At 43.1% G+C, this 24616-nt stretch overlaps 3 protein-coding genes across 10 annotated transcripts; 2 read left to right on the top strand and 1 right to left on the bottom strand.

The window, feature by feature from the left end:
* The first annotated feature begins 43 nt into the window (after positions 1-43).
* TMEM97 (transmembrane protein 97) lies at positions 44-3805 on the top strand. Its single transcript, XM_037411521.1, has 3 exons — positions 44-192; positions 2102-2246; positions 2781-3805. The coding sequence occupies exons 1-3, from the start codon at positions 73-75 to the stop codon at positions 3029-3031; spliced, it is 516 nt and encodes a 171-aa protein (XP_037267418.1). The 5' UTR covers positions 44-72; the 3' UTR covers positions 3032-3805.
* Positions 3806-4603: 798 nt separating this feature from the next.
* Positions 4604-6903, bottom strand: IFT20 (intraflagellar transport 20). The gene is made up of 4 exons (XM_037411534.1): positions 6666-6903; positions 6224-6309; positions 5502-5605; positions 4604-5035 (listed from the first exon to the last, which is right to left on the bottom strand). Exons 1-4 carry the CDS (start codon positions 6790-6792, stop codon positions 4954-4956), a joined length of 399 nt encoding a protein of 132 aa, XP_037267431.1. The 5' UTR covers positions 6793-6903; the 3' UTR covers positions 4604-4953.
* Positions 6904-6989: 86 nt separating this feature from the next.
* TNFAIP1 (TNF alpha induced protein 1) lies at positions 6990-23085 on the top strand. Of its 8 annotated transcripts, none has more exons than XM_037411490.1 (7): positions 6990-7066; positions 9355-9695; positions 11633-11802; positions 13626-13715; positions 13819-13871; positions 16301-16496; positions 17744-23085. In XM_037411490.1, exons 2-7 carry the CDS (start codon positions 9479-9481, stop codon positions 17960-17962), a joined length of 945 nt encoding a protein of 314 aa, XP_037267387.1. In that variant the 5' UTR covers positions 6990-7066; positions 9355-9478; the 3' UTR covers positions 17963-23085. The 8 variants fall into 8 exon arrangements, with proteins under 8 accessions (XP_037267387.1, XP_037267379.1, XP_037267372.1 ...); XM_037411482.1 differs by lacking the exon at positions 6990-7066 and adding an exon at positions 7079-7192; XM_037411475.1 differs by lacking the exon at positions 6990-7066 and adding an exon at positions 7083-7269.
* Positions 23086-24616: the final 1531 nt, after the last annotated feature.

Raw genomic sequence — 24616 nt, 5'->3', positions numbered from 1 at the left:
GTTGTGGGCGGGGCCCGGTTGTGGGCGGGGCCCGGTTGTGGGCGGGGCCGCGGGGCGCGGCCGGGCGCGGTGATGGCGGCGGGGCCGCGATGGCGGGAGCGGCTCTTCGCCCTGTACTTCCTCTCGCACATCCCCGTCACGCTGCTGGTGGATCTGCCGGCGCTGCTGCCTGCCGGGCTGCCCCCGCGGGGCGTGAGTGGGGCCGGGGCCGGGGGGCCGGGGCGCTGGGGGGAAGCGCGTTTAGGCGCGGGTTTAATGGAGCCTGTGGCGTGTTCTGCAAAATCTGGTCCGTAGAGACATAAGGGGGGGGGGAGGGAGGAGAGAAAAAAAGGCTGTAAATTTCCTACAATGAAATAGTATTTACAGACAAGTCAATGCCTGCCGCCTGCAGGGCGGCTTACATCTTTAGTCGGGTCATTCATTTGGGCAGGAGAATACGTGCAGTGGCTGATGGGCACGTTCAGCCCTGGGTCTGGTGTTACTTTCTTTTCGATTTGTAACGGAGATGTGCGCGCACGGCGCCTTTCAGTGGCACGCACAGGGGCACAGGGGCACGCACAAGTCCCTGGTGAAGGGATGGTGGGGATGTGGCCGAGACCCCAGCCCTGCAGGGATTTAAAAGCCCTAAAAGCAGGCGCGGTGCTTTAGAGACTTGGTTAGCGCAGGGTTAGCAGCACTGGGTGCTCTTAAGGGTCTTTTCCAACCTCAACAATTCTGTGGTAATTTCCCCAGCGTGGTATGTTGTGCGTTTTGCAGGGAAAGTAAAGTGGCACAATAAATATCATTTCTGTAAGAATGTACCTGCTGCCCTGCCTGTCCTGTACTGCGTTAACGCCCGAAGATCCTGGCAGCGCCGAACGTGCTGCCACGTGCCCCCAGATGTGGCTGTCATGGCCTCAGTCACTCTGTGGTCGTGATTTTTGCTCGTACTCCTGCCAAAGATGCAAAAGAGGATTGTTACCGCTGTAGAAGCGGGTATGCTAGTGACAAAATCTATTAGTAAAAGTCTGTGGTTTGCTGCGTTTTGAGTATGTCCTGGTTTCACCATAGTTAAACCACAAAAAGAATAAAATTATAGAATAAACATCATAAGGTCAGTTAAAATAAATTGGATAGAAGATAATCAATTAAACTCTCATCATCGGGGTGCAGCCATAACCTTTTGTACGAGCTTTACAATTAGTGAATTTTATTTTTGCCATTAGAATTCCCTGTACAATTACTCCATTATAGAAACCACCTTTAATTAATAGTTAACTAGCAAATCTCAATCTATATCTCTCCGTTCAAAGTCCACCTTAAAGCCGTGCTGGAATTTACATGTCTGTCATGGAAACTAATTGCAACTCACTAGGCCCAAGTTCTTACATCAGGCTGTTCACCTGCAGCCAGGAGTGCTGTGATCCAGCTGTAGTAACCTTAAAATTGCCTCTAGTGCAAATTTACTATGCACTTCATGGAACATGTTCATCACTTGAAAGACGTCAGAAATGCAGTCCCTATCGAAACTAAACGGCAGCGTGAAGCCTTGTGTAGCAAGGTGACATCACTTCATTTTCCCTCTGCAATGATGGCTTCGTTCACCACCACATGAGGGTCACAATTTAGGGCAGCGGGGCTGGTGAAGGGGCTGCAGCACAAGTCTGATGAGGAGCTGGGGGTGTTTAGTCTGGAGAGGGGGAGGCTTGGGGGGACCTTAGGGCTCTCTACAGCTGCCTGAGAGGAGGCTGTAGTAAGGTGGGAGTTGGTCTCTTCTCCTAGATAACTAGCGACAGGGCAAAAGGGAGCAGCTTCGGGCTGCGCCAGGGGAGGCTCAGCCTGGGTGTCTGGAAAAATGTCTCCACCGCCAGGGTGGTCGAGCACTGGGACGGGCTGCCCGGGGAGCTGCTGGGGTCACCATGCGGGAGGCGTTTGGAAAACACACGGATGCGGCGCTTGGGGACATGGGTTGGTGATGGGCTCGGCAGTGCTGGGGCAACGGCTGGGCTCGATGGGCTCAAAGGTCTTTTCCAACCTAAACAATTCTGTGATTCTGTGTTTTTTTGCCCTGTTGCAGTTGATATTCAGTGTATTAACCTGTTGTTTTGTTCCTTTTTTTAAGCTGACAGAGTTATTACAGTGGTACGCAACCACCTTTAGAGACCCCATGATGCTCCAGCCCCCTGAGTGGTTTAAGGCGTTTATGTATTGCGAAATCTTCTTACAAATGCCCTTCTTCCCTGTTGCAGTATACGCCTTCTTAAAAGGTTGGTATAAGACAAGTGTAAGAATATGTCCTGCGCAACTTTTTGTGTGACATTTGCTTTCTGTACAGCAGAGAAAGTTTATCGGTCCGTCTGAAGCAGCGATAGGGACGTACCCTGTGGAGGGCCATGCTATTCTCATGGCAAGTTTTATCTGAGAAAGCAGCGTAGAATAAGGCCCATCAGAGAAAACCCCTGACTGTTGGCCCTCGTCAACTGCAGTTGTTTGTGTGTAACCAACATCAGCACTTGACGCCTGGCACGCTTCCAAGGGAGATGAAAGTTCTGGCTCAAGCCTACCTATACATTTTGTTCTTGTAAAACTGCCACCATCACACATTCTAAATTTCCACAAAGGTAGATAAATTTCCTGGGTCTGTTGCGACTAGTACTTACAGTTTTTTCTACTACCTATTTAATACGACTTGCAGCTTATCCTATCAGAGGTACAGCAGTTAACATTCTGTTAATTTAAAAGCCAGTGAATTCTGCTTGTTTCAAAGTACTTAGAATAGTTTCCTTTTTGCTTGTGAACAGGCAGCTGCAAATGGATAAGGACTCCTGCAGTTATCTACTCCACTCACGTAGCTACAACGTTGCTGGCTATCCTTGCACATATCCTGTTCCATGATTTCTCAAAGTCCGAGCTCTTGGGACCTCAGACACAACGTGAGCGCCTAATTCTGCTGTCTATATATGTGCCATACTTGCTGATACCACTTCTGATTCTTTTTACCATGCTCTACAACCCCCATTACAACCACGTGGAGAAAAGGAAAAGGAAGTAGTCCCCTCTAAAAGCTGTACGCACAACACATACTCGTTTTGATTCAGACCCTATGCTGACGTGGTCCTCTGGGACAAACATCTGTCTGGTGGTGTTGGCTGCAACAGCTGTCACCAGGCATCTGGCTCCTGCAAGAAAAATTTGAATTGTTTTGAGTTCACAGCTCCCCTTCAGTCAGAAGTGGCTTTGGCAGGAGCCTGCACTAGCAATTCCGTGTGGTTTCTGGGCACACGCAGGTGGAAGGGAACTGGCTCCTCTCCCACCGTCAGTTTTGTGTGGTGCATCTGTAATAGGAAACTGAACTTTTAACCATTTGATGTGTAACTGGGGGTGGGGAGGGGGAAGGGGAACTACAACTGGTACTGTTCTTTTAAGTTCCCTTTTTCCAAGATGACTGTTAGAAGACCACTTCAGTAAGAAATTTGTCTTCGAAGAGCACATTCTGCAAAACTCATAACTGATTACATACAGATTTGCAAAGCTATGATTTTGAAACATTTCAAATTGTATAACAATTCTTAACTTCCTCACCCCTTCCTTTAGAATTTCATCTTCCTTTGCTCTGCTTCAATTTTGGTTAATTGTACGTGTCTGATCAGTGGTAAATGTGCCAAAATCTGGATTTATGAATGCTTAAAGTTAATTTTGACATTGAGGCATACTTCCGAGAGGACTCTGAAGTACTTCAGGAATCTTAAACAAGGATTTGTAAATTCCTCTCTTCCATGAAATCACTTCTAGTATGGAAATAAATAACTGAACGCATTAAACTGCATTTAATCTTGTTAAGGGAATGACTAAAAGGAACTTAACATGACCATGAGATTGTAGCTAGTTCACCCAGTAAATATATGCATAAGTTACAGTAAATAAAGCCTGCTACCTACTACCTATGGAAATTCTGGGGTGGTTGATCTTGGGGTTCAACTTCTCAATCTGATCTGCAAGAGTCAAACTTGGAGACTTGTGTTAAGATTGCAGGTCACTGAGAGGCTTTTCAGTCACTGCCTACATATTTCAAGATGTCACTGATATAAAATTTAAACCTTCCACAGGCTTTGAAAAGGACAGCATTTCCATATTTGGTTGCCTAAAGAGAGACATAAAACACATCTATTTGCACGTCAACGTGAGGCTTGATTTTTAGATCACACGCATTCATTATTTAAATGTCACATTTGTATTTATAGTTTATAGATACTCCTGGTGTAACTGCATGCTTAGAATGGTTTGTCTCATCAGTTTGCAGTTCTGGCACTAATAATGCCCATGAAAGAGTTCAACTCTAATATTACCACCTGTATGGACATACCTCAGGCATAGTTTGAAGTTCTTAATTCTGCCACATTTTCTGCTTTTTTGTGTGTTCTGTAACTGATCCGTTATGTGAATCATAAATTTCTGGATTTTTTTTTTTCCTAAGTCTATAGAAAAAATAACCTGGTCAATACAGGTAAGTTACTGATCCTTTTGTGTTTACAAACATGAAAAACACTACATACAGGAAACCATTATGACTATCCAGGGAGTTATAAGCTCCTAAGCTCAAAAATAAAATAGCAGAAACAACTAATTCTGGTATATCCAGAAAGTCTGAAAACAATAATTTATTTCCTGATTTCTTTGAAAGAGCTGTACAATTCAAAACGTAAGAGACATAACATAGCAACAGTAGTATTTAACTAGAATTTGAACAACTGACTGTACAAAACTTTTATAAAATCGAAGGACAGAACAGTCTTTACATCTGTTAGAAAGCCCTCCTTATTGCCACTTCCAGTGTAATTCACACTGGATTAAAAGACGCTTCCATTTGTACAAACCATCTCTTCATTCGTACACAGTGAAAAATTTGCATATTTTTTAAATTCTCAGGATTCTGGAATGGTCAAGCTTCCGACTTTGTTTTTATCTTAAAATCCTCTATTTCTGAAAAATGAATTGGTCAATGAATTCATTCTGGTCTGCTTCAATTTTACACAGAGTCTCGTACTCTATTCGGTATCTGAAAGAAAAAACAACAAATGGTTACTTGCTACGTCCAGCCCGTGTCAGTTGGATGGTTTAGCACAACGTTCTCTGGTCTGTGGGGAAGGGACATGAGGCAACATGTGTAAGTCAGCTGGAAAGCAGTGGCTGCATGAGTGAGACTCTGCAGTTCAGAAGAGCCTCTACAAGTCAGGCACGTGGCATACTGTGACAGTTTTACTGATTTCTTCAACTGCACGATCTCATGCTGCCCCTGTTTAGATAGCCACAAAGTCACTGGAGATGAACCTTCTATTGATGAGTGGCAGACAGGGCCTTAAGTTAACTCCAAGCTTGTGGCTCTGCATTACGCCACATGTGCTTTGTGCGCAAGAACACACCTGTCTGAACAAGTTTAGACAGTGTCCTGCAGCCAAGCACAGATGGCAAGACTGGCTTTCCAGCCTACAAAATGCCCCAAAAGCATTTAACAGAAAACTTACCTTTCCAACTGCATCTTCTTCTCAGCTATTAAAGCCTGAAGTTGCTGTTCCTGAGCTTCTCTTTGCTTTGCTATAGACTTCAGCAAATTTCGTGCACCAATGGCCTGTCGAAAGAGGACGGTCCCTGATGTATTTGTATTGAGATTTAAAAAAAAAAATAACCCCTGTCATCACTACTAGCAGGTTGATTTTGAAGTGTTTCAGCCATGCTAACAATAAAGGAGGATGACACCTTCGCACTGAATGGTTGGTGAAGAGGCTAACAGCCCCTGTAGAGGTTAGGCAGATTAAGACGTTTGAAACTTCCTTCAAACCCAAAAAACGAAAGTCACTGATTCCTTTGGAAATACAAACTGATCACTGGTGACTGGTCCTACAGATAGACAAGCTCTGGTTATAATTTCTGCTGGTAGGAGGAGTGATTAAAAAATACATGTTCTACTTATGTGCAAATACATAGACAGGCAGGGACAGTAGGACTGTTAAATGCAGGAGTAATGTGGCACTCTTAGGGTGCCAGTAAGTCTTCTGGATGTTAATACCAATTAAAAAGGCCCATGCTTTCATACTGCAGACAGACAGATGTTAAGTATCATGGAAATGCCTGTACGACGCTGACAGAAAGACTGCTTACGCGGTAAAAGGAGGAAGGGAGCAATCTGGTTTTTCATGCAGAGTACAGGGCAGGGTACAGGACAAGCCAGTAATTAATTGCACAGTACCTTCATCTTCTCACTTTCAGCAGCTTTTGCCAGTTGATCAACAAGTTCAATTAAGCTACCCACTATTTTTTGAAATTCGACTATTTCTGCAAAGGAAAAAAATTGTCAAGTAATATTCAAAACACACCTAAAGAAGACTAATCCTTCTACTACATGCCACTGCTTTTAGATGTGTCTTTATATGTGGGCTTTACTGCAGACAAGTAACATTTTAAGATTGTCCTTGCTGTCAGGTAGGCTATAAAAGGGGGAAGATGAGAGAAAAGCCCTGCGTGCCTGTGAGCCGCCACGGCCCGCTGTGCTCCAGTCTGCTTCCCTAACGGTCCTCCGAGCTGCCGAGGGGTGCCCGGCCAGCCGAGGGGCGCCAGCCGAGGGGCGCCTGGCCCACTGCCGCCAAGGCCGTGTCTCCGCGGGGCAGGCCGCCGCCCGGGCCGGCACTTACTGTCCAGGAAGGCCCTGCACTCCTCGCGGAGCTGCGCCGTCTGCTGAGCCACCTCGGGGTCCAGGACCCGCAGCTTGTTCAGCTCGTCGAAGTGGAGGCCCGCCGCGCCCAGTGCTGCCTGCGCCATCTCCCGGGGCCGGCCCGGGCCGCTCCGGGGGCCGCGGCCTCCGAGGACCCCGCTGCCTGACGGCACCGGGGCGGCCCTCCGCCGCTGCCACGGTGACAGGCGCGCCCGCCGCGGGGCAGGCTGGGAGCCGTAGTCCCGGCGCCGCCGCGGGGCGCTCTGGGAGCCGCGGTCCCGGCGGCGGGAGCGCTTCCGGGTTGTCGGTCGGCGACGGGGCGCGGAGGAAATGAGCTCAGCCGGGGCCGCGGCGGTGGGGCTGTGGGGCGGCCGCGGGCGGGTGAGCGCCGGGGCCGCCGCGGCTCTCCCAGGGCGGCGAGCGGTGGCCGCGGGCGGGGCCGGGCCGGGCCGGGCGCCCGGCAGCAGCCGGCCCGCCGCGGGGTCAGTTCTCCGTTTGCTTTTCCAGGTGCCGGACCGGGCCCCGGAGGGAAGGGGGAGCTGGGGCAGGCGGAGTCCTCTCCCCGGACGGGCCGCCGTTCCCCGGTGCGCACAGCTTCGCCGCGTGCCGGGCCCCGCGCTTGGCGAGGCCGGAGGCTGCCTCCGCCGCGGCGGGGCCGGGGGGCGGCGGGGCCGGCCCGCCGGGGTTTCCCGGGAGCCGCCAAGGCCGAATTCCTTTTTATGGAAGTTCTCAGCAGGGAGCGTTTCCTGGCGGCGCCCGAGCTGCGGTGTCACCGCGCCAGCTCTCCTCCTCGCAGGGCAGGAAGGAAGGGACGCAGAAAGTTTTCCCTTGTGTTAATGGGATAATTAAAGGATGCATCACTGTTTACAGCAAAAGCCTCCTCGCCTACTAGTTAACGAACGCGTTCGAGTAGTAGTTGGTGCTCGCTCCCGCTTGGGCTGGCTGTGTAAGGAGTCCTGCTCGTGTTTGGCTTCGTCCTGCTCGGTCAGAGAGTGAGTAAGTGCCTGAAGTGCCAGAGGTGCCTGGACACTTGGCTAGTGAACACAGATCACTGTTGGATCTGTTTGTGTCTGGATTTCTCTTTCGTTGCAGGATCAGTCTTTGGAAGGAATGCTTTTGTCCTAAAAAAGGGTTTGCTCAGGGTTTAAAGCAAGGAAGGACGTGGCTGACAAGCATGTAGACCAAAGTCATGGCTCTGATTTTACTAAAAGGCTTAAGTGTGGGCCAGCTGAGGTGTAGTTTCTTTTGGTCTTGAGTTAGTTACTCGTAACAGGGTGTAATGAACACCTATGACTAGTTGGAAGGAGCTGTGTTACTTGCAATGCCTGGACAATTTTGGATTGATTTCTCTATAACCCTCAGCTGCTTTGAGTAATCTAGCTTCTTATCCGACACCAGGACCTTAATACACAATATTTGGTTCATACCGCTGTTACTTTTGTGGCCAATTCCATTTGTAGTGTGCCGTTGCATCGGACTTAGATTTGTACGTTGTTTGTACCATTTGCTTAATTAGAACAACTGAGTTAGGAATTGCAGAATAACATTATATATTTACGTGTTCTAAGTTCAGTAGTTATTCAGATCTCAGGCAATTTTAAGATGTTATCTGTAGCTGCCAAGTAATTTGCTGTGCAGACGGATGACTGTGGGTTTCTTCTCTGTTGAAAGCTGAGGTGGGGTGAGAAGAAGAATGTAGGCAGAATAGCAATATAATTAGCAGGTTGTTATGTTTATTTATAAAAGGTTATTCATGTGCCATAGGCACATAGGGAGGAGATATCTGTAGTCTGAAAGAGTTTTAAAAATATAACAACAACAAAAAAAGACAACAGCAAAATGCTTTTGAGAACGATAATTAGTAGAAGATAGGTAAGAAGCTTGTATCTGTACTTTTCTGGTTGAAGAACTTCAGATCTGGCCCGCTTCATTTGTTTGTTTTTGAGCTTACTGTCAATGGAAAGATAAGCATAGTGCGACTGGCGAGAGAAAGAAGCCGTGAATGTCTAGCTGGGTTTTTAATTGAGACAAATATTCTAAAGACTGGCTGTTCTTGGCAGGAGGGTGTGGCATGTTACATGTTTATTATTTTTTTTTTTTAATTAAAACTATATTGACTGCTCGGCATTGCAGGGTGGAGGAAGAAGAGTTTTGAATGAAAGGAGTTGCCAGGAAATAACAATGTTATGGTCCAGCACTTCCGTGTTGAGGCATTTGAAGAGACGTTTGTAAATGTCTCCAGTTAAAAAACAAAACATCAGCAACAAACCCCACGCATCCAGATCCGCACCCCAGCAGAAGAAAGGGCAGAAAGCTCTTCCCCTGTGTTTCAGCTCTGCACAAAAAGAGCTGTGTTCTTTTGGGAAGCTGAAAAGGAGCCGAATTCCAGCTAGCATTTAAACTTGGCCTGCGGTACTGTATGGCGTTTGTAGTGTTGGCTGAGGACAAAATAACAGGAAGTCCAGAAAAGTTTAGCGTGCCACATTAACACAGCTATAACTCGACTGCATTATACTGCTGTGTAAGTTGTCTGAAAAACAGCTAAATCCTGTTTTGTCAGAAAGCGTGTAGATGTTTCCTTGGGAATCTACTTCAATGTGGGCTTCGCGGTTTTGTTGTAAACGGGAATTCCCAGTTTCTGTATTGATCTTACATGTTTCTGTTTCAAGGGCCCAGTGGTTATGATCGCTTCTGCCTTGCCATCCTCATCTGGTGACTTGTGACTCTTCACCAATCACGGCGGAATCCGTCAAGCCCACACTCTGCAGGGTTGTCATCTACCTACAGAAGGAGATGTCGGGCGACACGTGTCTAACCTCTGCCCTTTGTCCAGCTGCAGGGCCCAAGCCCAAAGCTTGCAGCTTCAAAGGGGGCAGCCTCGGTAACAAGTATGTGCGCCTAAACGTTGGGGGCTCTTTGTATTACACTACAGTACAAGTACTGACCAGGCACGACACAATGCTTAAGGCCATGTTCAGCGGCAGGATGGAAGTGCTCACTGACAAGGAAGGTAAGGGAAGGTCTTTTGTTGAGATTTTTGTAAAATGATTGGGTTTTGGTGGGTTTTTTTTTAAAAACCTTAAGGCTGCACTCAGCTAAGGATGTAGGGAGAGATATATTCCAAAAATAACCTGGAACATTAGGTAGCTGACTCCCATTGGTGCCAGCAGTCCTCTGTGCTTTATAAAAAATGTCTTCCTTTGGTTGCTAAAATTATCCAGTGGAAGGACTGGTTCTCTTTCCTGCGATTACAGCTGGTATGCAGATTGTTGATGTTGTTATGAAGACTGAACAGACAGTATGTGGGTTGTCATTTATGTCATGTCATGTAGTGGTATCATTTGAAATGCACATATTGGGAGGGGGCATTCAGTTTTCATCTTTAAAACTCAGAATAGCATTGCTTGCTCTGTTGAAAATTCTTTTTTTTCCTCCTTCTGGCAGCATGTTCCACTTGTGGCTTACAAAGCTGTGACAGTATTTAGCTATCGGTCAAGTAGTATGTCACCTCCTGCTAGACAGTGAATACTGGCATTATAAAAATGCCTAATGTATTATAGAGAGTAGAAAAAATAAGATGACCAGTATCAGCAGTGGCTGTGAGTGGTTTTGTTTTCCTTTGTCTAATAGTCCAGGGCAAAATGGGACCTTAGGAACAGGGGCTGTGCCATTGTGGAGAAAAGGCCAAGAGGGGCTGGCAAGTATTTAAGCTCTTGGTGTTTCTGAACAACCACAAGCGACAGCTCTTCTGCATGCCCAGATTACATCAGTTTAAACCTGATGCACAACAGTGCGTTACTTAACTGCAACAAATCCTTGTGGCTTTTGCACAGCTTTTAAACCAAGTTCCCCTTGAGCAGGCTGCGTCTTGTTGAGCGTTACATACAGCTTGATCCATGTAGTCCAGCAGTTTTGTCTAAGAGCCTCAGCCTGAATGGAAAACAAAGTTCATGTTCCAACAGCTACAGAGTCTGGCAGAGGTCAGACATCCTGTTTCCTAGTGAATGTGACTTCAGGGATGTTTTAAAATTGCAAGAACTGTCCGTCTGCTACTGCTTCCTGTGCTGCATCCCCTCTCCGCTCCCTCCTGATCTGTTTCTGTCCTGTTCTTCGCTCCATTTGGAAACTAGAACAGCTTTTCTCCCATACTGGGTTTTCTGGACTAGTCAACCTTTTAGCATCTTTGGAACGTATCTCTCTAAGATGTGGCTGGAAAACTGCCAGATCCTTCTCTTAGGCCACAGAACTTATCCCAAATATACTTGCTGCAGACATTTGTGAATCCTGTTTTCTAGTCTCTCCTTGGCTTTCTCAGTGGTAAGTTTCTAATTGCCCAGCCATTACACTGTAGCAGCAGTTACATTTATCCATGTGCAAATACAGTACACCACCTTTTGCTTGGAATGTGACAAGCCTCTGAATAAAAGAAGCAACTGATCCTAACAGTAAGCACGCTTTTTTTTTTTAAAGGTTTGAATGGCTTCAACAGTCAGTTAAATAGATGTAAATTATTAGACTTTCTATATCAGTTAAAAAGGTCCATTCTTTTAATCGGAACCTAATACTGAAAAGATGAACTACATATAATCATTTTGGTCAGGCAGCCCACTGACTGTGACCGATTGATCCAATGCAGTCATGTTCCTCCAGCAATTTTAGCGTCTTGCAGTAGGAAGCCAAGTATTTTTAGCTTTTTTGAGGCTTTTCTTTTGAGCTGTTGGAAAGTAGCGAGAACATACAGGAGGTACCAAAGGATTGGTTCCACCGTGAGTTTCTGTTCTGTAACCAACTTCAGTTTGCTCAAAGCCAGTAAAGACTTCCACTGAATGAAATGGGAAGAGTATCGTGCAGTTTCAGGAAATGCTGGGCTTATTTAACCTCTCCAAGGAGCATTTTCTTGCCCCCTGGCGCTGACACGATTGAAATGATGTGATGGCTATTTTTCAGGCTGGATCCTTATAGACCGTTGTGGGAAGCACTTCGGAACAATTTTAAACTATCTCCGAGATGACACAATTGCACTTCCAAAACACAGACAGGAGATCAAAGAGTTGATGGCAGAAGCCAAATATTATCTCATTCAGGGGTTAGTGGACATGTGCCAAGCAGCCCTGCAGGTAAGAAATAGAAGTAGTCTGAAAAGTTTTCACAGATGTTTTGCTTAGAAAATTTACTTAAGGCAACTTGAGAGAGTGTTTCATGGCCTTAGAGGTGGCATCAAGTCCGTAGATGTACAAGACAGCCTGGAAAGAAAATGAGACAGCAGTCAAGTAGTTGCAAGAGCTTATCCAGTATGTTTATCAAAGCCATACTTATCCTTGCATTGTATGCACACCTGAGATGCTGCGGTGCTTTGAATAAGAGACAGAATTTAGTCTATGATCTCCCTGGCCATGTTTTCAGACCCATGTGCTATCATGGCACAGCCTTCCAGGCCACGGGTGTTTGTGCTCTGAAGGCACTTAGTGTAGTTAGTGAGGTGGTTACATTATTGAGGGAGCTATTTCTTTGTAAGAAGAGAAGGATTGTCCCCTGGTTAGATTATGTGAATGTAGAATGTCCAAGACATAGGTTCAAGTTCCTGTCATTTTGGAGATGTCTGGTATGATGAAGGGTCCATCATTTCCCTTCTTCCATTAACTTGTCCAGCTGCCCTCTCAGAATGGGGATAGTAGCGCTCTTCTACTTCACAGGTATGCCAGGAGGATGAATAAAGCAGAAACTCTGTTCACAATTTGTGGTTTAAACAGGGGGACTGGTTCTTTTCTGTTTCCTTTTTTAAAAAAATTATGTAGGAAATAGATATGAGTTCCTCTTGTGTGAAATGAAATAAAAGCCAGAAATGTAAAGGGAGCTGATTGAATAAACATGATTATTTTGAGCGTATGTTTTAAAAGACATTATGGCATTTGTCTAAATTTCCCCTAAGTTACGTCACTTCGAATTAGATAATATTTATAGGCAGAATGGGTTTGATCTTTGAAAGCCTGGCAACTTTTTTGCTAAGTTTGGATCTTGGTGGAGAAAAAGACCCATGGGATAAGCACTGAGTACTTTAAGGACTTTACTTTGTATCAGTTTTGCAAATATGTAAGCCTAGAGTAGCTTTATTCACTTAACAAGTCCCTCTGCATTCAGCTAATTGAAAGCAGCTTGTTCTGCCAACTTCTTAATAAGGTTAGGCCAGGTGCAATATATATAACTTATTATTAGACTTAAGATTGTGAAGTGCATGTTTCTTGCAGGACAAAACATAGTACTTAATAAATGCCTTGCATACTAGGTTCAACATACTTCTTGTATCCACTGAAAGAAACACAAAGCCACACTGATGATTTCTCCTTCTGGTTAGGAATTTAAAGCCTGCCTTCTAAAACCAAAATGTTCTAAGGCTCTCCTATTAGCTATTGAGCTTTCCTTAATTTACTACATGAGGAGTCTGAAGTCACAGACTGTACTACACGCTCTTGATTGTTGCTTTTGTATCACAAGGGGCTGAAGTCCGTTTTGGTGACATGCTGTTCTTGCCAAATGTTCAGTTCATAGTGGCTGATATTGTTATATACTGCAGCGTTTTGAGTTGATTAAAACTAGTGCAAACTCTTACTATCCTTTCCTTCAGAAAAGGATAGAATAATAAACCCACTTAAACCAAATATGACTTGAGCACAGAGTCCCTGCTATAACTAAGGACATTCACCTGCATCCCAATATTTCAATTACCACTGCCTTCTGGGGATAAGAAATCTCTCCGCTGTATTTCTGGGTTGCAGATCAAGGTAACACTGTGTGGTTACTATAGCAACACAGACTCTTACCTTGGCATCACAGGATTTGGGAACATGGCTGGAGGGGTTGGAGAAGGCAGCAGCAGCAGATGTTGGCTTTAGTATTTATCTCTTGAGTTTATTTTCTCTCCCTCTTTTTTTCTTTAAAACAGGACAAGAAAGACTTGTATGAGCCTGTCTGTAGCATCCCTATTATCACATCTCCAAAAGAAGAAGAGAGACTGATAGAATCATCAATGAAAGTAACTCCTTTTCCACAACTATCCAGTGAGAAACTGAACATTTGCTAAATGTATTTGAACACAGAACTTACCTTTTCTCTTTTTTTCCTTTCTCTCCCAATAGCCTGTTGTTAAGCTGCTTTATAACAGAAGCAACAACAAATACTCCTATACCAGGTATGTCAGGTTTTTTTCCCCACTGTAATGGGAAAGTTTCCTTTTGGCTATGGGAGTAGAGGAAGATATGGTATGACCTAACGGGATTTTTTTTTGCTTACAGCAGTACTCATCTATGGATGAGTGCAGTTATTTTTGCCTGATGTGAATCTAAATGCAAGGAGAACACAACAAACTGTATCTGTTGAAGTCTAGTGTACAATTCAGTTGAGTGAGAAAGATGAATGGAAACAAGGGCTAAGAGATAAGAATGACGAGGCTATTAATATTGGCTGGAACTAGATGTAACTTAGGTAATGCAGGACAAACTCGTAACCAGAGCGTTACCTTGTCAATCAATGCAAAGCTAATGCAGCCATGATCCTGACCTTATCAGCTTAGCTTTACTTTTCAGTCTGCACATACCTCTGACAGCACTCTTTGACCAACAGACATTCTTGATGTTCCAGTGCCTCTAAATGAATTGATTATTTGGTTACAAAGGAAAGTATCTGTTTTGCTCAGGAACAACTCAGATAGGGCCAGGTCAAGAATTTACTGGCTTTCCTCCTATATAAAGGAACATTACATATTTTGTTTTATGCTGTAACTGTCGTGATCCCTTTGTTACAATGCTATCAGTATGGCTTTGGATTTTCCCAAACAAGCCATTGAAGTGATGGGAGTCATCCCTTATGCTATGGAGAATCCTCATTTTCGACCTTTTCAGACTGAGATGCAATCATGGAAGCTTTTTTTCTCCAGACAAACTGATTGTCTCTGTTACAGAGATTGATTCTAACAATCATGATATTTCAGGTAGTCAGGAAATGCTACCTGCGGGAGTACTGAAGAGCAGCCCATTTTTCAGGAGACCGCATTCTGTATCTGCCAGTCGAGTTGGACTCGTCCTTGTGTTACCCTTTAGCTTACAGCAGTGATGCTAAAGCAGGCACAGAATAGCATGTCACCATGGGTCTGCAAATGTAAACATACTAGTAATGAGAGCAACAGAATCCTAGATACCAGGAGGGTGCTGGTATCTCAGCTAGCTGTAGGGTTCTAATTATTCCTTGCACATGAATCTGCATGCTTTGATGGTGTTTAAATGAGGCGTCTTTATTTAATAAAGTCCACACTGGCTACTAGCAAGCAAAGCTTTCCTTCTGTTCTTCCCAATCAGCAGTATAAAAAGAGCTTTCTCAGTTACATCATCAGTGTGGTCTACTAACATCAATGGATGAAGACTTCCACGTTCTTTTCCCAGCGCTGCTACTTGATAGGGACTGGGACTTGTAACTGGCTGAATGAATCCCAGATTGCTTTATCAAATGATTCTTGTGAACTGAAGGTTTTGTCTGGCTGTTCATCATTCTTTTTTGATTTAGATCTGAACAGAAATGCTTCTCAGACTAAGTATTTTATGTAAAGCGTAGTTGGCTGTTCTTACTAGCAGTGTCTTGATTCACAACGATTTCATAACCACCTGGGACCACTTGCAAAAGGTTACTGCACACAAGAGTATGATGTCATCTCTCTAGGTAGATTTTTGGCCGTAAGGTGTGAACCTTGAGCTTCTGGGTCCAAAGAGGAATTTTACTGTTAAAGCTAGCAAGGGTAGCTTTGTTGTCTGGGCAGTAATATGTTCACTGATTTCCACACACCTGCACAGTATTGCCCAGTCACCTACAAAAAGAGACAAAGGGGCACAGAGATACGTATTTTTGATACAGCTGTCTTCAGTGTCAGAGGAGTAAAGCTTTTAGGTTTGGTTGGGTTTTTTTGGTTTTGTTTACTTAATCAAATTGGACATTGATTGGCTATGTTGTTATTATTTAAGTAAAATATTTTAAATTCTAAGAATAGCTTTCTGGTAGCCTTACTTGATTTTAAAGCTATAATACAACGTGTATTGGTTGTTTTACAACATCTAGAACTTGTTTTGAAAAGTAATTAAGATCCTACATTGTGTTGGCTATCAATAAAACAGTTTCCTAAATAAGTTATTCACCCTGGACATCTGTATATGGTATCACTAGCGTTATGTGCAGAACACCTTGCTTTTCAGCTGGCCTTCCAATGTGTTGACTCTGGACTCTTGCTGTTAGTAGGCTAAAGAGAACTGCAGTTAACATGGGACTTAATTGTATTGAGCGTCAGTCAAGATAGTTGTAGTTGATGTAATAATTTGGGAAATTGTGCTGTCGTTATTAATTATAAAACTTGGCCTCTAAAGGCTGGTGTGTTTGCTCATGGGGATTAGAGCATCTCATTTGTATCTGAAATCGGCTATTACCCTGTCTTTTCTTAGCAGCACGTGGCAATGATTCACTACTTACTTGTATTCTGCAGTTAGATCAGTGCTTAGAACTGTGGTGGAATAGGCATATAAATTCTGTAGACATGGCCAGCTGAAAAAACGTATTCCTTCTTTTGTTGCTGTGTTTCAGTAATTCAGATGACAACTTGCTGAAGAACATAGAACTGTTTGACAAACTCTCTCTTCGATTCAATGGCAGAGTTCTTTTCATTAAGGATGTTATAGGGGATGAAATCTGCTGCTGGTCTTTCTATGGACAGGGTCGGAAACTTGCTGAAGTCTGTTGTACCTCTATAGTGTATGCTACAGAGAAGAAGCAAACCAAGGTAATGGAGTTTTACCCACCTTTCTTTTAGGGTTTTAAAAAAAAATCAGTTGATGATACATTGCTGAAGGATACAGATTTTTGTATCACTTAAGCCAAATTGCTAGGGCCAAGCAATATTGCTTATAGGAAAAGATTTGATACCAACTCTCCTGAATATTGGCTGGAATTGATGGTCAGTGACATCAGAATTACTAGGATGGCTTGCTGCTTAGGGGTCTGCAGGATGAGCTGTGTTTTGTTAGAAGATGCTGCATACTAGATAGAATTCAGAGAAGGCTAAATATGGTAGCAGTTCTGAAGAAGAAAAGACGGAATGGTAATTCTGAAAGCATGTGCATTTAAAAACCAGTCTCCTAAAGCTGATGGACTTTCTGTCCTTAAAGCATGTAAATGCCTTCAGATTCTCTAATGAAATGAAGATCTAATTCTGCTCCTAATTATACCTACATAAGTTTACTTCATTGCAGTTACTTTGTACTGTGTTTCATTTGCACTGATGTAATCATTGCGTGTAATTGGACTACATGGTTGTGCCTGGGAGTAGAAATTTCTCCAGTGTTGGAAAATACGTGCCAAAAAAAGAGAAGACAGAAACTGATCTGTCCCAACCTGAATAACTGAAATGGGTGGGATGAAATTAATGAAATGAAAACTTGAGCACAAACACTGTTTAGAAACATGGTATTTTTATTATCAGCGTGCTTTTATGTGCAAAACTATAGAATATCTGTTTGAAAAGTTCAGCAGGAATGCAGATTCCCAATAATCAACTAATTTAATATCCCCACATTTCCAGCAATTCTTCTCATAGTCTTCCCGCCTCTGATTTTGCAAAGGTTACCTAAAGAATTGCTTTAAGCACGGTACATCCTGAAGAGATGAGCTACATGCATCAAAATGTGATAATGAATAGCATGAGAAATCTACAGAATTTCCTGAACTTCAGGAGTTAACTTCTGTCTTGCAGTGGTGCAAGTAAGGTGACCGGGGTCCAACATTAGCACTTAAGAATCAGAAATAATGTATTCCATTCTAGGACAATCTAAACGAAGAGGTGAGGTAGGTGATCTGGTGGTGGGAGTAATCCTCTACTCTAGGAGTTAGACTGCTTTGCTCAGCTTTATAATTTACAATTGTTTTACTCTCTTTGTCTTTTATGGTTCAAGTATCTTTTTACTTAGGGGTATGTGTTCCGGTCACGTTATCCTGTATAGATCAGGAAAGGACATGTTCTGTTTTTTGTAGGTTGAATTCCCTGAAGCACGAATTTATGAGGAAACACTAAATGTCTTACTATATGAAACACCACGGGTTCCTGATAACTCTCTGCTGGAAGCAACAAGCAGGAGCCGAAGCCAGGCATCTCACAGTGAGGATGATGAGGGTTTTGAACTTCGTGACCGAGTGCGACGAATCCATGTGAAGAGATACAGCACCTATGATGACCGTCAGCTTGGCCACTAGCATACCAGTTGAGGAGAAAGGGTTTGGTGTTCAAGGCTTGTATCGATATTCTTTGAGGGAGATCAGGAAGGAGGGGAGGGATCATTTGGACTCTGTGGATTGATCTTCATTTGGCTGCTTGGCTCCCTAGAGAAGCAAATGGGCATTTGTGCGCACAAAGCAACACTAAAGGCCAAGGGCTTTGAGAACTAAGACGTTAATTTTGCACCATGTGCTTTAAATACAGACTGGGCCCCCTTTTCATGCCACATGAGGAATGGAATCCAGAACACGGACTCTGACAGTTTGTGGTTGCTCTTTCATATCTAATGACTTGCCAGTTTTCTTACTTCCTGTGAGAAGAACTGCTTTTCCTGAATGAGGTGGCACGATTTGAAAATCTTTTTCCAGATACCTGCCCTTTAAGGGTTCTGTATAATGGAACTTTCCAGATTTTAAATCAAGATACTGCAGAGGGGGTGGAGAGAACTTGAACATGACTACTCTTAGCAAACACTACATCTGATAACCCCCAGAAGAAATGTTTTAGCTATCCAGTAGGCAGATGCACTGCACATGTGATTTCTTCCACCTCTTTTCCCCCAGTACACATACAAGTTTTGTGTTCCAAGAGTCTTTAAAACTCATTAATTCTAAGGCAAGCTCTTCCAAAGAGGTAAGAGTCAAGTCATCAAAATCAAAAAACCTCTCCTTGTGAAAAATAACGAAAACTTTGAGAATTTAAATATACATGTAATGACTTGTCTTGGGAGATGGAGAAATGGGTATGGTGAAGGAAGCAACTTCTTCAAGTAAGAAAACTCCAGGACTAGATTGTGGCAGGGTCGCCACTGTTTCGGCTTTTGATAGTGTAATCCTGTTTATATAAACAATGGCAATCTGGTGAATTAGTTTTACATTAGTTTCCTCCTGTGGCCCAAAAGTGCTACTTGACGTTAAATTTCTCAAGCAGCGGGGAAAAAATTGCAGTGACTGGGGAAGTACAGACTGAACATTTTACAAGGCTAGAACATACTGAAGGGTAAATTCAAGTTTTGTGCTTAAATCCTTTCTAGAGCACAGCAGTTGGAGAGGAAAGAATAGTCATAAAAACCTTGTTCTAGCATGAAACTGCGAGAGGCTTTGGACACAGGAGAGAGGTAGCTTATGCTGAATTTTAAACTGAAATAATCACTTTTATGCTAAGTGCTTCCCTGGGTGCTAGTCGTAAAAGGCCTTTCAGAAGGTTGGAGTCAAGGCTGCTCTGCAAATTTGGGAATAGTTTCAAGTTTAGTATGAAGAGCTGTTACTGTACTTTTAAATGTTTGCTTGTATGTTTCAGCTGTAGGTTGCAGATTCAAATTTTAGCACAGTCATAAACAGTTATTACTTGATGGCTGTTCACTGGCAGCTATGGCTGTGTGACCATGGTGCAGCATACTCCTTAACTGCTTCTATGTTCTCATACTGTATATGAACATGGAAGCTTCAGGTCCCCTGATGGTCAGTCTTTAACTGCTCTGACCAGTGCCAAACCTACCTTTTAAGTTTTAAAGCAAATTACTGCAAAAGCCTGACAAGAAAATAATCCCAAATTAATACAGTGAAGTCATAAGTAGAATTAAGATGTTAGGTGGTTGGTAGTAATAGAAGCACGAGAGGGAACAAAAAAAATATTTTCACTCATTTAGGCTTTTCAAAAGGAAATTGTTGAGGCTTGGTAAGAGAACACTAATGGCTGCAAATGTTCAGATTTTATTGCCTAGCCAGGCCTCTACATGTGGCAGGCGTTCACTTAATTCTCACATTCAGGAAGTAGTATTGCCACAGTAATGCACCTGCCTTTTTGTGAAAGGCCTCTCAAACCCTAACCACCTCTTTTCTTCTTATATTGTGTTCTGTAAATTGTTTTCCAGCTGGTTTTTCTATTGTGCCAGTCAACATACAGCTGCTGAGATTAGTTTTGACAAAGATTTTTGTGGTGGGTTTTTTTTTCTTTAATTCTGCTAGTGTGATACAGATTTATTTTTTTTTTCTTTTCCCCTCCACTCATACAGTGGGTGCATTGAAACTACCAGCAGAGCCTGTAGTGATAGGGACTTTGTGCTGTACTTAATGGCTTCAATTTATTCTCTTGTACTTTGTTTTCATCTTGTAACAAATAAGACTGCCAATTTGTGTGTGGCACTTCTTTTTCTTAGAAAATGAATTTTTTTTTTCTTGTTACTATCATAGTTAATGTTAACAGATGAAGGAAGTGATGCTGGTAGCCTTGCAAAACTGTGTTTAAAAGAAGTTGCAAGAAGAAAACTGTCACCTCTGCATTTCTTCTCTCTGGGGAGTACAGGTATAGGAAAGAGTGTGTGAGAGTAAATATCAGATCCGTCTGCTAGTTCAGAGGCTTTCATTCCGTGGTTGGATTCTGTACTCCCAGGATTCATTAATGAAATAGATTCAAATTGTGAATTAGTACGCTGTAAGAAGCAGAGAAAAGCTTATGTTTTGGTTTATTTGGCTTTCTTTTCCCTGTCTCCCATAGCTACAAGCAGTATTAATGTCTGATTTGAATTTGAGTTAAATTAATCTTGGAAAAAAAATATTTTGAGAACCATCTCGGTTGTGAGAATCTTTTAAAAAGTGCAAAATAACTTCTCAGTATTTGTGGATTAGTAAGAACTGTAAGCAGTTATGAATGTTTTTCAAATATATACAGATACCCTTTTCATTTCACCTCCTTCTCTCATCCCCATTCATTCTCCCTTCCCTACCCCCAGCTAGTACCGATCACAAAACATCTGCTTGTAGATTAAGATATGACTAGAACTGGAATGACGTTAAACAGTGCTTGGCCACTGGGACTGAACACTGTTGGCATGTAAGCTTTATGCAGAGTAAAAATCTAATTGCATAAACACTACTTCTGTCTAGTCAGAAGACATTTCAAAACCATGGTCATGGTGTTCTTTGTCGTGGTAAGATTTTCAGGATGTGACTGAGGGATCCCAGTTCAATACCTGTGGTTGGGTTTGACTAGCAGTTCTGTAGTTCCCTCCACTGGTGGGCAGATGGGAATGAAGAACATAACACACCTACACAGAGGATTTCTTTCTGGGAAGTATGCTATTTGGACACGCTCAAGGCTAAAATGATTGTAGTATTAGCTATCCCCTCCCTATAAGGCTGCTATACTTGGGTTTCTGATAAAGTCTGGAATACCCAGAGTTATTTCTTGCCTGAGTGCTTACATAATTGGATAATTGACATGAAATTTCAGGAAGTCTAAATGTAGATGTGGATGCAGCCATCACACAGTTCATGAGTTAACGCTTTAAAGAGAAACTACAGTGTTCTATCAGAGTCCTGCTTATCTGGAACTGCTCCAATACAGGATGTTAATTGAATGTCCTTTCCACCAAAATCAAGGCATGTTGATGTATAGTCTCTGTACTACCAGGTTCTGATAATTTCAAATACAATAGTTTTGATGTAACATGTGCTTTGTATTCTCATCTTAATCCTACTTAATGAAAGGCTATAAATTGTTTTGACAAGAACATTCTAGAACATATTTGTACAACATAGTATAATGAAGAAAAAGCAGCACTGAAAAAGTATAATGCAGTTTTGAAATGCAGCATCCTCTTTGTAGTAAGCTGCTCACTTCTAGAGAGCGTGAAGAGCTGTGCTTCCTAAGAATCTTCTCTGCTGGCTTTAAATATCACAAATTACAATCCCTATTAAGAGAATATAGATTTCTAATTACATGCATTTGTCTGCAAGTTAAGAGGCTTGTAATGGCTTCCTACGTAGACCATCACCAACGGATGTGTTTACTGATGTGCCCATGAATTTGTAGTAGCCTTTAGGAGGGAGAAATGCCTTTTTGCCTCATTTGTAATGTACGAATTCTAACTACATCATCTAGCATTCATTAGCTGCTGGAGCTGTTTTTGAAACCTTACTGTCCTCTTTGCTCCAAAATTCAAGTGAACTTCTGTGCATTCAATTATATTAGCAGACTGAGAGAATGAATGGAAGATGTTAACTGACATCTGTACTCAAGTACTGTAATAAAGGGTTGCATGTTTCCATAATGGGGTCCTAACATACTGCAAAACAGCCCCAGTCTTTATACAGAGGAGGAAACTCAGTGCCTTGAGCGAATGTCTTATGTCAAACAGCTTTTCAGTATCAGTGTTAATTAGGCAATAATGTCAAAAGAGAATGCTCTGCAGGGCAGCAGCCTCCAACAGCTTGATAAATGCTAAGACAAAACTAAATGTTTAACCTTCACCTTGACATTTAGTTTTTGGAACAGGAGACATTTATCCGATCATAATGTTCCAGTCTGCTGACTTTTTCTCTCTTGGGCTTCTTGGTCAAAATATAAAATATCTGACCAAGACTGGGAGGGCATTGGAGGTGCTCATACAATGGTGTTATTGAAAAGCTGTATTCTGCTTGGAGCAGGCAATGCTTATTGTAGGCTTGATTAGATCTTTTATTCTGTCGAGGTTTTTTAATTTTCAGACAGAATTCACTCTAGGAAATACTGATGAAGTATACCTTAACTGAATGTGTCTGGCCCAGCAGTCCCCATCTTACGCAATTAGATTTTTATCCTCTGACAATCATTGGCACTAAATCTTCACAGCCAAATTTCACACCATCTATTCTGTTAGGAGAACTGGGGTTTTATTAAGAGATGAGTGGGCATGAGTCCTGTTTCCAGCTTTGCCACTAACTTGGTGACATACAGCAAGTCAGCTTATCTGTATGCACATAATTTTTCCTCATCTGTAATAAAATGGTGGTAAGACCCTCCCCTACCTCAGAGGGAAGTTGAGATTAATTTGTTTAGCAATAGTAAAGGATTTTGGATTTCTATAATATTTTATATCCAGAGGATAGCAAATATGTTTGCTGATCTTGTTTAAACTGACGTTCTGTGATCAAGCTGTTTTCTTATAGCATCAGGCTTTGTTTTATTTTTATGTCTAACTTTTAAGGGTCAGCCTTATGGATAAAATAGTTAATGCAGTAACCATATTAGCTATTGATTAAAGTTTTTTCTCTTTTATCAGTGCATTAAATGGAAATGGAACACTAATTTTTAATAAAGTGTTATATTTTGTCTTCTGTGATTTTTCTCCAGCATCATAACTTCTTATTCATCATGGTGGTCTCTGTGCACTTTTGCTCTGCATTGTAGTTGTAATACTCATTCAGTATTCAGGATTCCTGAACCATAGAAATGCTTTATCAGCAAATGGCTTTTGTATTATATGGAGCTGTTGCTATCTTTCACCCATGCTCTGCAAGTGCAGACTGTTTGTGGGAGGTGTCAGTGTACTTACAGGTGCTCTGCAGACAACTGGTTTTGATTTTTCTCTGGGATTTTTCTTTAATTGTAGAACAATTAATTGATTGCGATGGTTTTTCATGTTCACGGAAATAACTTCATTTCCTATGAATAAGAATCACATAATTTTGGTCTCTTATGAAGTCTGCACACAATTTCTGTTGCCAGAAAGATAACACTACTTGTGTTTTGAAAATCTTTAACCCTTCTTGACTGACAGAGCAGCCAATTAGATCCAGAGATTTAGTCTGTGTTCTGTAGTAGGTGTGCTTCTGAGATAGCCAGCATAATCTGTCCTATGTAGTTTTCTCTTTGCCGCTGTTACCTCACTTCCTGAGTTAAGCCATAATTTTTTGTTGTTGTGAATGACAGCTGCAAAAACTATTCCACAAAGCAGCTGAGTGTCTCTTCAAAGAAGCTGGGTAATCCTGTTTGGAAAAGGTGAGAAATGTCTCTTACATAACTGGTTTCTGGTGTGTACTGGCTATTCTTTCCCACTATGGTAGTGTTGAGAATTGGTTTACCTGTTAAGGTAGGTGCTCCTACCTAACTTTGTGTTGTATGAGAGCTTGTAGAAACAGCCTGCTCTTATTCATCGTGGTAGGTCTTTTGGTTCTTTGGACTGGGTGATACAATTCAGTCTCTACTATCTGCTGCCTATTTCAAAAATGGAACCACTTTTCTTCGGTTTTGCTTTTCTGCCTGTAGCATCTTTTCCTTTGCAGCCACAACTAATGCAGGATTTTCAGCAGTTGCTGGAGGACTTGCTGGGAGCAAGCTCTGGTTTATTAAGTATCCTGAATACCTCTGCTGAAGGAATGATCTTGCCTTCAACCTTATTTGCTATGGAAGGATGAGCTTGACCCTGAGCATCCCTCGTGATTTTGGGAAGTGTCCTTTTGCCAAGATCGGACAGTGAATCAAATAAGCCAAGTATGCTGTTCACGCCTTTAGTGTGAAATACGGAAATAAACACTAGAAAAAGCAGATTTAACGTTTGTCACTAACCTGATGCTTTCAGCCCCCTTCCCCTCTCTAAAGGCCGGTGCGCCGCTGCTGCGCTCCCGGGGAAATACTGATCGTCTGGGCTGCCCGGGCGCCTCTCGGCTCCTTCACGGCTGGGGTGGGCAGGGGCTGGTGCCGTACGAAGTCGGGGCTCCGGGGCCCGCGGCTGCCGGGGCCACCCCAGCGCCGCGCGTTACCTCAGGCGCGGTGGCGGGCTCCGGGCGGTTGCCATGGCGCCCTGCGCAGCCGGGGCGGCGGCGGCAGGTGCGGGCTCGCCCCGCCCCACCGCCTGACGCCAGCGGCAGCCG

The sequence above is a fragment of the Falco rusticolus genome, chromosome 1 (assembly GCF_015220075.1).
Source record: "Falco rusticolus isolate bFalRus1 chromosome 1, bFalRus1.pri, whole genome shotgun sequence".
Classification (NCBI taxonomy): domain Eukaryota; kingdom Metazoa; phylum Chordata; class Aves; order Falconiformes; family Falconidae; genus Falco; species Falco rusticolus.
The sequence above is the reverse complement of the archived record's forward strand: the minus strand, read 5'-3'. Positions and strand labels throughout refer to the sequence as shown.

Bases quoted from the DNA above. Each gene is read 5' to 3' on its own strand.
- TMEM97 (XM_037411521.1), top strand. From the start codon at position 73: ATGGCGGCGGGGCCGCGATGGCGGGAGCGGCTCTTCGCCCTGTACTTC. The intron at 193-2,101 runs GTGAGTGGGGCC...CCTTTTTTTAAG, and splicing joins CCGGGCTGCCCCCGCGGGGC to CTGACAGAGTTATTACAGTG. The intron at 2,247-2,780 runs GTTGGTATAAGA...GCTTGTGAACAG, and splicing joins AGTATACGCCTTCTTAAAAG to GCAGCTGCAAATGGATAAGG.
- IFT20 (XM_037411534.1), bottom strand. From the start codon at position 6,792: ATGGCGCAGGCAGCACTGGGCGCGGCGGGCCTCCACTTCGACGAGCTG. The intron at 6,310-6,665 runs GTAAGTGCCGGC...TTTCCTTTGCAG, and splicing joins GTGCAGGGCCTTCCTGGACA to AAATAGTCGAATTTCAAAAA. The intron at 5,036-5,501 runs GTAAGTTTTCTG...TTTTTCTTTCAG, and splicing joins AAGAAGATGCAGTTGGAAAG to ATACCGAATAGAGTACGAGA.
- TNFAIP1 (XM_037411490.1), top strand. From the start codon at position 9,479: ATGTCGGGCGACACGTGTCTAACCTCTGCCCTTTGTCCAGCTGCAGGG. The intron at 11,803-13,625 runs GTAAGAAATAGA...TCTTTAAAACAG, and splicing joins TGTGCCAAGCAGCCCTGCAG to GACAAGAAAGACTTGTATGA. The intron at 13,716-13,818 runs GTAACTCCTTTT...CTCTCCCAATAG, and splicing joins TGATAGAATCATCAATGAAA to CCTGTTGTTAAGCTGCTTTA.